The 12,247-nt window shown below is 42.5% G+C and overlaps 1 protein-coding gene across 2 annotated transcripts; it reads right to left on the reverse strand.

The window, feature by feature from the left end:
* Nucleotides 1-1,168: 1,168 nt before the first annotated feature.
* On the reverse strand, nucleotides 1,169-10,230 carry LOC109747255 (homeobox protein HAZ1). Of its 2 annotated transcripts, none has more exons than XM_020306340.4 (12): nucleotides 10,092-10,230; nucleotides 8,119-8,747; nucleotides 6,499-6,664; nucleotides 6,291-6,414; nucleotides 6,092-6,204; nucleotides 5,437-6,003; nucleotides 4,753-5,001; nucleotides 4,532-4,621; nucleotides 3,355-4,443; nucleotides 2,406-2,654; nucleotides 2,187-2,276; nucleotides 1,169-2,099 (listed from the first exon to the last, which is right to left on the reverse strand). In XM_020306340.4, exons 2-12 carry the CDS (start codon nucleotides 8,616-8,618, stop codon nucleotides 1,674-1,676), a joined length of 3,663 nt encoding a protein of 1,220 aa, XP_020161929.1. In that variant the 5' UTR covers nucleotides 8,619-8,747; nucleotides 10,092-10,230; the 3' UTR covers nucleotides 1,169-1,673. The 2 variants fall into 2 exon arrangements, with proteins under 2 accessions (XP_020161929.1, XP_073356654.1); XM_073500553.1 differs by having other exon boundaries at nucleotides 2,406-2,657.
* Between the last annotated feature and the right edge of the window lie 2,017 nt (nucleotides 10,231-12,247).

Genomic DNA, 12,247 nt, shown 5'->3' on the forward strand with positions numbered 1-12,247 from the left:
CAGTCTGGTGGTGGTACGTACGTACTGATTGCCGGCGAGGTTACTCCGCACAGACTTTGTGTGGCAAATCTTGTTATCTTTCACTTTCTCGCGTCTCACCCCAGAATTAGTATTAGTGGTGCTCGGGACAGCCATCACGCATCTGCCAGGGATTTATTGGCTCGTTTGGTTTGTTCCTCTGCTTGGACCATGCAGACGGAGGAGGACCAGGAGAGGCCAGCAGATGCCCTCCCTTTCCTTTCCCTGATGCCTACGGGACGGACGGTGGAGAAATCCACCACCCGGCTTCGTCTTCTAGTCTAGTTATATACGATCCCACTCGCCTGACCCAACCCGACCCAACCCAACCAACCGCGGCTCCTGCAGCTTCTCTTTCACTTTCACTTTCACCGCGTCAACATAGGCATGGAAGAATCCAATGGAGCAGCAGTAGTGGGCAGTAACAGCGACATGAATATGGAACCCGGCCGCAGCAACTGAGCGTCTGAGCGGTGGCATGCACGCCGTTGGTGTGAGTGGCGAGCTGCGATCTTTTGCGTCGTTTCGGTGGCTTCACTTTGACGATCTCGATGTCTGCGACGACCTACCGCGCCGTGATATGTACCGGCTTCGACGTCGAGAAACACCGCTTCTTTTGTTCTGGTCGGCTGGTGCGGCGGAATTCCGTGTCTTGTGAAGCTTGTGGAGCGGGACTCGCCACCATCCTCCATTTGACAAAAGGGGAATAGGTCACCGAGAGGAAGAAAAGCGTCGTCACTCGGAACACCGGACAATCGGAAAGGGCCACTGGCCTAGCAAGGCATCGTTTACCTGGAGCTGAAAGACATTCCCTGAGACCAGATGCGATGGCGTATTGGCTCGGCGACGGCGACAGCACCGGTCGTTTCCGAGCGCATGGTTAAAGAGGGAACTATCTTGCAAATATCCTAGCCCCCCTTTTTTCCTTTATAAAATGGACCAAAACTTTTGTAAGATCATTTTAATGCCTTTAAAACTGGGCGGTGTCCTACTGTATTCTTCAGCATACCAACAAGAAAAAGATGTTTTAACAGGTGTGTGTGCATGATTCAACAGGCATATATCATGTGAGTATTGGGTAAGGCGTCCAAGCAAAAACATAGCTTCCAGTGCAAGTCAAAACTGATGCAGACAAGAGACAAGAGGAAAATCATGAAAAATAAGTCTTAACCAGAATATACTCCTTACCAACAATACAACATATATTTCCCGCAAAAACGGAAGATTACAACATGTACCAAGGAGATCCACTGACATTGTCGAAAATTCATATGGACGATCAGCTGAACAACCTAGTCACTTCAACAATGTACACAACCAATGACAGCACATGAGCATAATTTCACACAGCATAATTTAAGGAGACAGCAGCACCCAAGGCACCCAAGGCACGATGAAACGTTCAATGTCTTCAATACTCTGCCATAGCAGTGCGCTGTTGCGACGGCACTTCCAAGATTGTTCAGTTTATCACTTGCGATCTGGAGGAGTATCAGGATTCTTAGCGGGAGTCCCATATATCGAACCAAGCCTCCCGCCAGAGTAAGACACCCACCATGTGGGTAACTAATTTCAGAGAAAGAATTAGTTGACTTGCAGGAGCCAAAATCATGGCCCGACTTGCAAGTTCAAAGAGTCATCAGCTAGAAACGTCATCAGCCAATCTTCCTCTTCTTTAGCTCCTGCAGCATTTTGCTTCTTGTTTTCTCGTCCAAAGCTTCAAGAGCCAGAACTGCATACCCTGCATCGCTACCTTTTGGACTGCTAGCACTGCTTGAGGAGGTATTCTTCATATGATTCTCTCTGGACTCACCTTTTGGGCGCCTTACCAAGGGGGTAGTATATCTTTGACTGCTATTCGGAGGGCTGGCATTTGTTCTCAGCCCACCACCAATGTCTTGTTTCAGTGGACCATCTTGTGTGATACCTTCATTCAGAATTCCCGATGGCGTATCCTCATTCACAGCATCACTTTTGCAAACATTAGGATTCTCCTTGGTGCTATGGTTTTCCACATGAGTGCTGCTTTTTTTGGATGCTACTCTTATGTGACGCCGCCTACTTTCAAACCATTTCTCAACCTGTTAGCAGAAACCATAGTGAGGGTTTTGCTCAATGCCAAGACAACTGTACATGCATGGGAATTCATGAAAAAAAGAGGTGCAAACCTGACGGAATGTCAGACCTAGTTCTTGTGCCAAGCTTTCTTTAACAGCACGGCTAGGATATTGATCTGATTTAAATTGCTCATGTAGCCTCTGCAAAAAATAAAATGAAGTGCTTGCAGATGAATCAAACTTATGATAGAAATCTTACTGGTTAAGCCTGTTTATCTCGTTCTGTTAAACTATACAACTAATGATATAGGAAAAAGAATTCCATAGTACCTGATTAATTATTGGCCCATATTGTCTCTTCTGACCTGTAGTACTGCTTCCGTTAGGGGTAAGCAGCTCTTCTGCATTTTGCCCATTCACCGAACCATGAAAGCTTTGTTGAGACCTTTGCGGAGTGAATTCATTGATCTGACGCATGAAAGAACCTGCTTCACTTTCTTTTCCATTGTCCTTTTCAGGTGTGCCTTTCTTCGACAACTCTTCACTGTAACTCGAATCAGATGGTGCTTTCCCATAAGCCTGCTTCCGGTTTCAGCATGAAGAGGAAATATGTCAAGTTCATAAGCTAGTGAAACACACATGTATGCGCACATAATAACCAAATTGTACATAATACTTAAGGCAGAGGGAGCACTAAACAGAAAATTGAGGGCAATAGTTTAGTATCAGCTCAAATGCTAAACACAATAACTAAATTCAAGACAAAACAGACAAGCTGTGTATCTGGTACTATTATCATGCTGTCCATGTATGTCTAAGAGCAAGTATAATAGCAGGCTTAATGGCTTATAGCCCACTTACATGGCAATTTTGCCTATGTGGAGGAGAGGGACATGAAAAGGTAAGGGGCGTAGGCTCCCATGCAAGAGACTGCCTCTACACGTCCTCCTAGGCAACTAAAATAAATATGAAGGAAGAGAAAGAGAGAAGGTGGAAAAAAGTATACTTCTTATAGCCAACCTTACTATAAATGATAGCTATATAGATGAAATGGCAACATCATATAGCCAGCAGTTGGCTGTACTATTGCCATGCTCTAAGCTCATATTCCAAAATCATGTTGAGCATTCCCATGATGGCTTTTTAAATTTTCTGAATAAAGTAATCACTCTCCCCAGTTGACAGCAAGGCAAACAAATATACCAAAAGCTTTCATGAAGGACAAAAACATTATCAGAATATGTGCTAAAATATGCACACAAGCAAGTTGGGGGCTTACAGCGAGTTTTTTGCTGTCCGGAGACTGAACCTTCTGTCTCGCTGAAACTGGTAAAACAACATATTGGTCCATTTCAGGATCCTTGGAAGGGAGATTGGAAATGGCCGCATTTGCGCAAATAGTCGTTCCTTCCAAGTCATCGGTACGGTCTCCACCAACCTTAGCTCCTGATGGAACTCCCTCCTGGCCAGAACAAGATTTAGCAATCTCAACACAGAAATCATCAGAGTCAGATGAGAAGTCTGACTCATCTTGCTTCTCTTCGATATCTTTATCTGAATCAGGACTTGCTGGATCATAGTCATCATCCTCTGAGTCCTCAGAAGGTAATCCGAGGTCATCAACTTTCCTTTTCGTCTTCCTATTTTCTGATTTGTCAGAAGAGTGTGACTTCTCTGAACTTGACTGCTTCTTTCCAATATCTTCATCAGAACCAGGACCTGCTGGATCATAATCATCGTCCTCAGAGTCCTCGGAAGGTAATCCAAGGCCATCAACTTTCTCCTTCACATCTTCTGGATTGTCAGAAGAGGTGGTGAAATTTGATTCATCTGAACTTGATTGCATCATTTCAATAACTTCATCAGAATCATAGTCATCATCCTCAGAGTATGCAGAAGGTAATCCAAGGTCATCAACTTTCTCTCTATTTTTCAAAGGTTCTGAATTTCCAGAACGGGTGACAAAATTCAGGTCATCAGAGTCTGAACCTTCATCTTCAGGTTCTAGCCCCAGAATCTGATCCTCTGCAGAGCCATCTGTTGACATTCCAACATATTTCGAGGAGGTATTCTTTTCATGGTTCTCTCTGGACTCACTTTTTGGACAGCCTACCAATCCCGGGGTTTTAGTATAGCTTTGGCTGCTTTCTGGAGGCACATGAGTTCTCTGCCCGCCATCAGTGTCTTGTTTCACTGGACTATGTTGTCTGATACCTTCCTCTTTACATGCATTAGGTTGATCTTTAACTTCCATGTGAGTTGCGTCTGAGCTCTTCTTCTTCCTACTGTTGCTCTGCTTTTCTAGCTGACTGCCATTTTTCATAGCAGCTGCTCTTGCGTGACGTGTACTTTCAAACCATTTGTTAACCTGACAGCAGAAGCCATTGTGAGATTTTTGCTCAATGCCAAGTCAACTGTCACATGCAACTGGAAATTCATGACAAAGACATACGAACCTGACGGAATGTCAGCCCTAATTCTTGCGCCAAGCTTTCTTTAACAGCACGGCTAGGGTATTGGTCTGTTGTGAAATACTGATTTAGCCTCTGCAAGAAAAATGAGGTGTAAGCAACTACATCAAACTTTGGATAGCAATGCAAATTGGCTAAGCTTGTCCCGCTGGTTTTGATAAATATAAAACCACCTATTATGAAGAGATGGGAATGTGTCACTTCACCTCATTAATTACTGGACCAAAATGCCTTTTCTTAGCTTTACTATTGCTGCCGTCAGAGGTAAGCCCCCCTGCATGTTGATCATTTACTAAACCATGAAAACCGTCAGGATGCACCTCTCGCGTTCCCCTGGAGCTTTTGCGTGCAAATGAATCCACTTCATTTCGTTCTTCGTTTTCTTCTTTGAGTGTGCTCTTCCCAGACCACTCATCACCATCGCTTGATTCAGATGGTGCTTCCCCATAAGTATCCTTTTGATTTCAGCATTAAGAAACATGTCAGGTTCATAACCCAGTAAAACACATTCTGTTTAACAGTTAAGTAAGTAAATTCTACTCAACAATCCTAGTTGAGGTAATAGTTTAGCATCACTTCAAAAGCTCTTTTGTGTTCCACAGCCTTAAAACAATAACAAAAATCAAGAAATGTTGGACAGGCTATGCATCTATTGCTAAATTATCAGGGTATGGATGCATGACCTGTTATGGTTATCGCATAATAATCATGTTAACCACCCCCTTAAATGCTTTTTTCAATCTTCAGTGAAACTATTGGATTTATCTATATTTCCTTAATAAAGTTATCACCCACTGGTAGTACAACAACAACAAAAAATACCAAAGGTGTTTGCAAGGCCAGAAACATAAGCAAAATTAATGCCAAAATAGCATGCAAGTTGAGCTTACATCATAAAGTTTTTTGTAGTCCAACCGTTGAACCTGCCGTTTTGTAGACGGTAAAATCACATCTGGGTCGATCTCAAGATCCTTGCTATGTGACATTGATGTGTTTGGCCGAACAGGGGCCCCTTCCAAGTCATTGGTACGACCTCCAACCTTAGGACCAGACGAAACTTCATCCTTACTACAAGACTTCGTAATCTCAGCACAGAACTCATCAGAGTCCGATGTGAAGTCTGACTCATCTTGCTTCTCTTCGATATCTTTATCTGAATCAGGACCTGCTGGATCATAGTCATCATCCTCCGAGTCCTCAGAAGGTAATCCAAGGTCATCAACTTTCACTTTCTCCTTCACGTGTTCTGAATTGTCAGAAGAGGTCATGAAATTTGAGTCATCAGAGTCTGAACCTTCATCCCCATCCTCTTCTGATGATCCTTCTGCGTGACCAGCCACATGTTCTTCGGATATATTGGGGTCGAAGTCATCATCTTCTGAATCGTCTGATGGAAGATCAGCTACATCATTTTGCATCGGCCCGTGTGCCACAGCAGATGCCTCAGGAAAAACTTTCTGCAAAAATAATGTAGTATCATGGTGGAATATATTTCAAATTTATTGGCCTTGAAACAGCAAGTATTCTCAACAGTGAAACTGTTACCTCCCAAGAGTCATTAATGTCAAGATCTGTCCCTTGGAGTTCATTTATTAATTCTATACAGTCTATCTTGCAATCACATGCAGGGCAAAGCCATCCTTCCTCTCCCTCAGGGACTACAAAGGGAATGATCACATGAATGAATTAACACCAGAAATAATGGACCTTGGATACCATAAGAAATTGAGAAAATAAATATTACTATCTTTAGTCAGTAAAGGAGGGTTTAGACAATTCTGGTGGAACCCTCTGTCGCAGGCTCCGTCGCAGAGAATGATGTCATTATTCAATGTAGCTTCTTGCAAACTACAAGTGGCACAAACAATCTGCAAGATGGGTAGCATGGTCACTGATTAAAATGGTAAGCATAACACAGCACAACATCAGAAAAGAAAAATGTGTTGACATACATCATCAGAAGATATCTTTCCTTCAGAATCAAACAAAGATTCCTCAAGCTTCCCCACAGTTAGAAGATGATCAAGATTCTGGAAAGCTTCTCGTATTCTTAATTTGCACCGCACGATCTCCACCTTGGCTCGTTCAAGCTCCTTCTCAGGCCTTATCTTTTCCAAACTGCATGTTTGTGTATGGGTGAGTAAAATTTCTATATTGCAACTCACACTGCAAGGAATTCACAACTAAGAACATCCAAGAAGCTGTGTTGTTGACAATGAATGCGAACCAAAAGAAAAGAAAGCATGTTCATGCGCCTCTGATGAAATAACCAGTCAAATAAGAACATAAATTAATTGAACCCTAAATTGGAACTGGGTGTGGACCAGTTGCCTAGTAGCGCTCGGCCGGCTGCGCGCCCAGCCCGCCACCCGCATTTGAGCCTTGCGCTCCGCAGGGTGTGTGCCTGGGTTATTTCTTCGTTGTTAAAATGCCACAGGGGCTAGTGCTGTTGGTCTAGGTTTTTTAACTGAACCCTAAATCATTCATTACAACTGGCACATTTAGTACATGAATGAAATATAACATCTGAAGACATAATAAAGACATCAATAGAGATAAAATGATAAAGTGTGCAATAGGATACCCTTCTGCCAATTGTTTAGAACACAAAAAACCCTTTCCGTTCTTTCTTTTATCAAGAGGGACCAAGGAGACTCACATCGCAATTAATGGAGAGCTACATGAATGTAGACCTGATGACTCATGAGTGTATTTCTCAAACGAAATGAACAGATGGTAAGCCTGTCACTTGTCACTTTTATACTTCTAACCTCGCACACTCATGGTTGATTAAATGCACATTAAATAGGAAAGACAAACAAAAAAGCAGTGTTTTAGCTTAACGCCCAATGCAGGAACCTTTTGATTTTGTAATTACAAAAATTAGCCTTCTTTTGTACTTCTGTGCCGGTTCAGAATTATTACACTAACAGTGGTAAATCAGATCCATATGTATAAGTTGCTAATTAATTCACACATATGCAGATGAAATAAATATAAGTGTTTCAAGAAGCAACAGCACCAAATACGCCTATGCAATAGTTCAACTAAAAGTGAATGCTCCCTCCATTCCCCTTTGTAAGGTGTATTAGTTGCTTCACTAAGACCAAGGAGGAGCTTAGAGGGGTATTATGGATTTCACCCCTGCCTACAATGTGTATTAGTTCATCAATTTCCGGCAGCTGTTTAATTGGCCATCCAATCAAACGACCGGAGGAGTAAAGCAATAGTATGCATGCATGGTGTCCGGAGTCATAATTGTTTGCTGTAGCTAGCTATCCAGAATAAGCAAGTAACATGCATGCACACATGGATGTGAAACGACGAGTTGAAGGAGGGGCGGTGTGGATGGCGCAATAACTGCAGTATGATGGGATAACAACCGAGTTGGGCTAAGATCAGCGCAAACAGATAAATGCACCTTACAATCGGGAAATTTTGCTAACTAAAACACCTTATAGAACGAACAGAAGGGGTAATAACAAATGAAACTTTAGCTACGAATGCAAAGGTGAATTCAGGAGAAGACGCCAGCAAATCAAATCAAATACATGAATAGAGAGGTGGCGAACCTTTGATTTTTCCAGCCTTCACTGGCATATGCTTCAAGAAAACTTTGGTGATAGTTCATCCGATTCAAAATGTATCTAATTCGCTTACGAATTTTCGATAACTCATCGTCCGGACCACCCTTTGTGGGTCTATCCCTCTTTATTCTTTTAGCAGCTGGTTTTACTAGAGTGTCCACAGAGTCGCTAGGTGGCTTCTTTGCGGCTCTTTCTGTTGGAGTTTGCACAGCGTCACTAGGTGACTTATCTGCAACTGATCTAGAACGAAGAACCCTGACAGTACTCTCAGATGACTTCAAAGGATAAGTTCTACTTGACAATACTCGGGAGCCTTTCCTTCCCCTGTTAGCTGCCCTTTTGAAATTTTTCCTTTCCCCCGACAGGGATGTGTACGGAAAAGGAAAACTTTGATGCTTAAGGGCCTCAGGGTTCAGGCTAGAGTTTGCATAACTCCGAGTCTCAATAGTGTCCTCAGCACAGCCAGAAGTATTGCTTTTGTCCATCTGATGGCGGCCAGAAATTATTTATATTCTAGTAAAAGAAAGAAGACGGCTTTGGAAAATTGTCTTCTTGCAGAGCGCAGTCGCAACAGAATATGGATCTGTATGTAGTTGCACCAAATGAACCAGCACCTGCAGCAAGTACACAAAGTATAATCAACATTTGTGGTTGTAAGAACTGATCACATATAACTTATCAAGCATTGATAGCTAACTTTGCATCTTCAAAAATTTTAAAGCCAGTACATTCATTCCATTACCAATACAAGATGTGCTTCATACTAAGTCATCTTCAGAATGGTACGCGCCTACGAGCGATTCACGCACATCTATATAGCACATTGTTGCAATGAATGTGCGTTAAAAATCAGATCTACTGCTGCCAAGACAGGTGACTTGTTCTGAATGACAATAATTTATACCAGCACACACCTGGCCAGCAATATCAGCAATGTACTACTCCCTCCGTCCCATAATATAAGAGTCTTTTTGACACTAGTGTAGTGTCAAAAACGCTATATTATGGGACGGAGGGAGTACCATTTTCAATCCTACAGCTTTCTGTAATTTGCTACAGACAGTGACCAACTTCCGCAGTTGGCACTATCCATGAAACCATCTCAGAACTTGAACAGCACATCTCACACAATCTATAGTTGAAATCAGCCGAACTTGTTTGCTTACCCAAGGGCTAAGGGGGCCAATGGCAAGCAATTATGATTTCCAGTTGGGTAATCAGCCGAATCAACCAAATACAGAGCCCCGACTACCTGATCTAGCATGAGAAAACCATCAAAACCCTAGAAACCACGCCCCCTCTTCTAAACCGAACTCCTGAACCAATCCATCAACCACCGCTACGCGGAATCACTAGTGTAGTGTCAAAAACGCTATATTATGGGACGGAGGGAGTACCATTTTCAATCCTACAGCTTTCTGTAATTTGCTACAGACAGTGACCAACTTCCGCAGTTGGCACTATCCATGAAACCGTCTCAGAACTTGAACAGCACATCTCACACAATCTATAGTTGAAATCAGCCGAACTTGTTTGCTTACCCAAGGGCTAAGGGGGCCAATGGCAAGCAATTATGATTTCCAGTTGGGCAATCAGCCGAATCAACCAAATACAGAGCCCCGACTACCTGATCTAGCATGAGAAAACCATCAAAACCCTAGAAACCACGCCCCCTCTTCTAAATCGAACTCCCGAACCAATCCATCAACCACCGCTACGCGGAATCACTAAGCCCGCACAGCCACGACTGAAACCCAAAACTACCGAACACCAGCGCACGAATCGCCCACAGACCCACCGCCCTCGCGGAGACTAGGGCGCCGCGAACCACCGCTGCGCGAAATCTAGCTTGAATGTTTGGATTTGGCCGCGGCGGGAAGAGACGGGGTCGAGGGAGTCGGGCGGGGGTGGCGGAGCGGGGCGGGGCGGGGAGGAAGGGAGGCGGACCGGGTACTCACCGCGCTGGCGTCCGCCACCGCCCGGAGAGGCGGCGATGGTCTGTCGCGGAGCACGACGGGGCGCTTCCTCGCGCGGACGGAGTGACGTGAGCGATTGGGGGCGAGCGGAAACTGAAAATAAAAGGCACGAGGTGCGCGGCGCTGCTCCCAAACTGCCCCGCGGTAGGGTTTTTTTTTTAGGCAAAACGGCCCCGCGGTAGGTGGCGTATGGCCTCTCGGCTCGGCCCATTTGTCCGCATGAGAGGGGGAGCTGTTTGGGCCCACCGAGAGAATTGTGCAACGTTTTAGGAGGTGGATACTGGCTCATTTAGGCCCTGCCAACAGAGAGAGTTCTGACGAAGGGAGCCCTGGTGTTTCCTATTTGGCGCTTCTATATGGGCTCGGCCCATCTTGCTATTTTTTTCTGGTTTCTAACCAAAAAATAAAAACGAGCTGCGCTGCGATGGATTCGAACCTCCGACCTCCTGCTCGAGGGGAGGCTACACTAACCACCAGCCAGATGCTTTCTCACGTGCTCAGTTTCACATTCTTCAACATTTTCTTCTATGTCTTTTTCTCTTTTCTTTTTTCATTTTTCTTTCTATTTTGGACCGATTTTGTTCAGCACTTTTTTTCTAAATTGAATGAACTTTTTTCAAATTCCATGAACTTTTTTCAAATTTACGCTTTCTTGTTTTCAGATAATTTATATTGGGTGAATGTTAATGTTTTACTACACGAAAAGGTTAACTAGAAATGTTTTCTAGTGGTAGACAACAAAATTAGTTTGTTCTAGTGGTTAGTGAGGTGCGCTTGTAACATTGTTATCGCGAGTTCAAATCCCAGCGATCCCTATTATTTATGTCATTCGCTTGTAGCCAAACCTTGGAACACAGCCACTAGGCCGTACTTCCTTAGTTGCTGTTTTTTAGGACAAACAACCCTTATTATATACACAGCCTATTATGCGTATTATTTTATGATAAAATAAAAAATGAATGCACCATATAAAAACGTGAATTTTAGGAAAGTTCATAAAATTGAAAAAGGTGCGCACAAACTGAAGTAAATCTTGAATTTGAGAAAAAAACACGAATTTTAAAAAAATTCACAAAATTTAGGAAAAAGTACATGAAATTTTGATTAAAAAAGTAAATCTTGAATTTGAGAAAAAACACGAATTTTAGAAAAATTCACAAAATTTAGGAAAAAGTACATGAAATTTTGATAAAAAACACGAATTTTAAAAAAGTTCATCGATTTTGAAAAAAGTTCACAGATTTTGAACAAAAATTCATCAATTTTGAAAAAAAATCATCAAAATTGAAAAAAAATAGTTCACTGATTTTGAAAAGGTTTGTCAATTTAGAAAAAAAATTATCAATTTGAAAAAAATAGTTCACTAATTTTGAAAAAATTCATCAATTTTGAAAAAAGTTCATCAACTTTGAAAAAAATAGTTCACTGATTTTGAAAAAAGTCCGTCGATTTTGAAACAAGTTCTCCAAAAATGAAAAATAATCACCGATTTGGAAAAATGTTAATCAAAATTAAGAAAAAGTTCATCGAAATTGAAAAATAGTTCATCAAATTTGAAAATAAGTTCACAAATTTTTAAAAAGTTCGTCCATTCTAACAAAAAAGTATGCGAACCAGGAAGAATGAGAAGAAAAGAGGAAAGATGAAAAGAATGGAAAGCTGAAATTTGTCACTTGAGGTCTGGTGGCGGGGTTGTTGGCGCATTGTAGCTCCTGGGAGGAGGTCGCCGGTTCGAGTTGCAATACATACTTCTTTTTCGTTTTGAAAAACAGGAACAATTAGATGGGCCGGCCCAGTTGCCAGCGCTGCAGGCGCCAGTTTGCAAAATGAGCTTTAACTGGCGCTGGAGGCGCCAAATAGGAAACGCCTCTCACGAAATCACTAATTAAGATTACTCCTTTCAAAGATCACTCCCATCTCCTCTGCGTCACTTGTCGCAACCTGAAAGTTTTTCTTTTTTCGTACATCCGTTTATTCAAAATGTTTTCTCTCTTATACCATGCGTCTATATCTCTAACCGTTTTTACCATTAGATTCCTGGCGTCCACATCTTCAAAACTAGACCCTATGTTGATAGGTTTTGACGAACTTTTTTTCACGAAAAAAATCAAACAAAAAAACCGGACGGAAAAAGCAAA

Source organism: Aegilops tauschii, chromosome 1, assembly GCF_002575655.3.
Source record: "Aegilops tauschii subsp. strangulata cultivar AL8/78 chromosome 1, Aet v6.0, whole genome shotgun sequence".
Lineage (NCBI taxonomy): Eukaryota > Viridiplantae > Streptophyta > Magnoliopsida > Poales > Poaceae > Aegilops > Aegilops tauschii.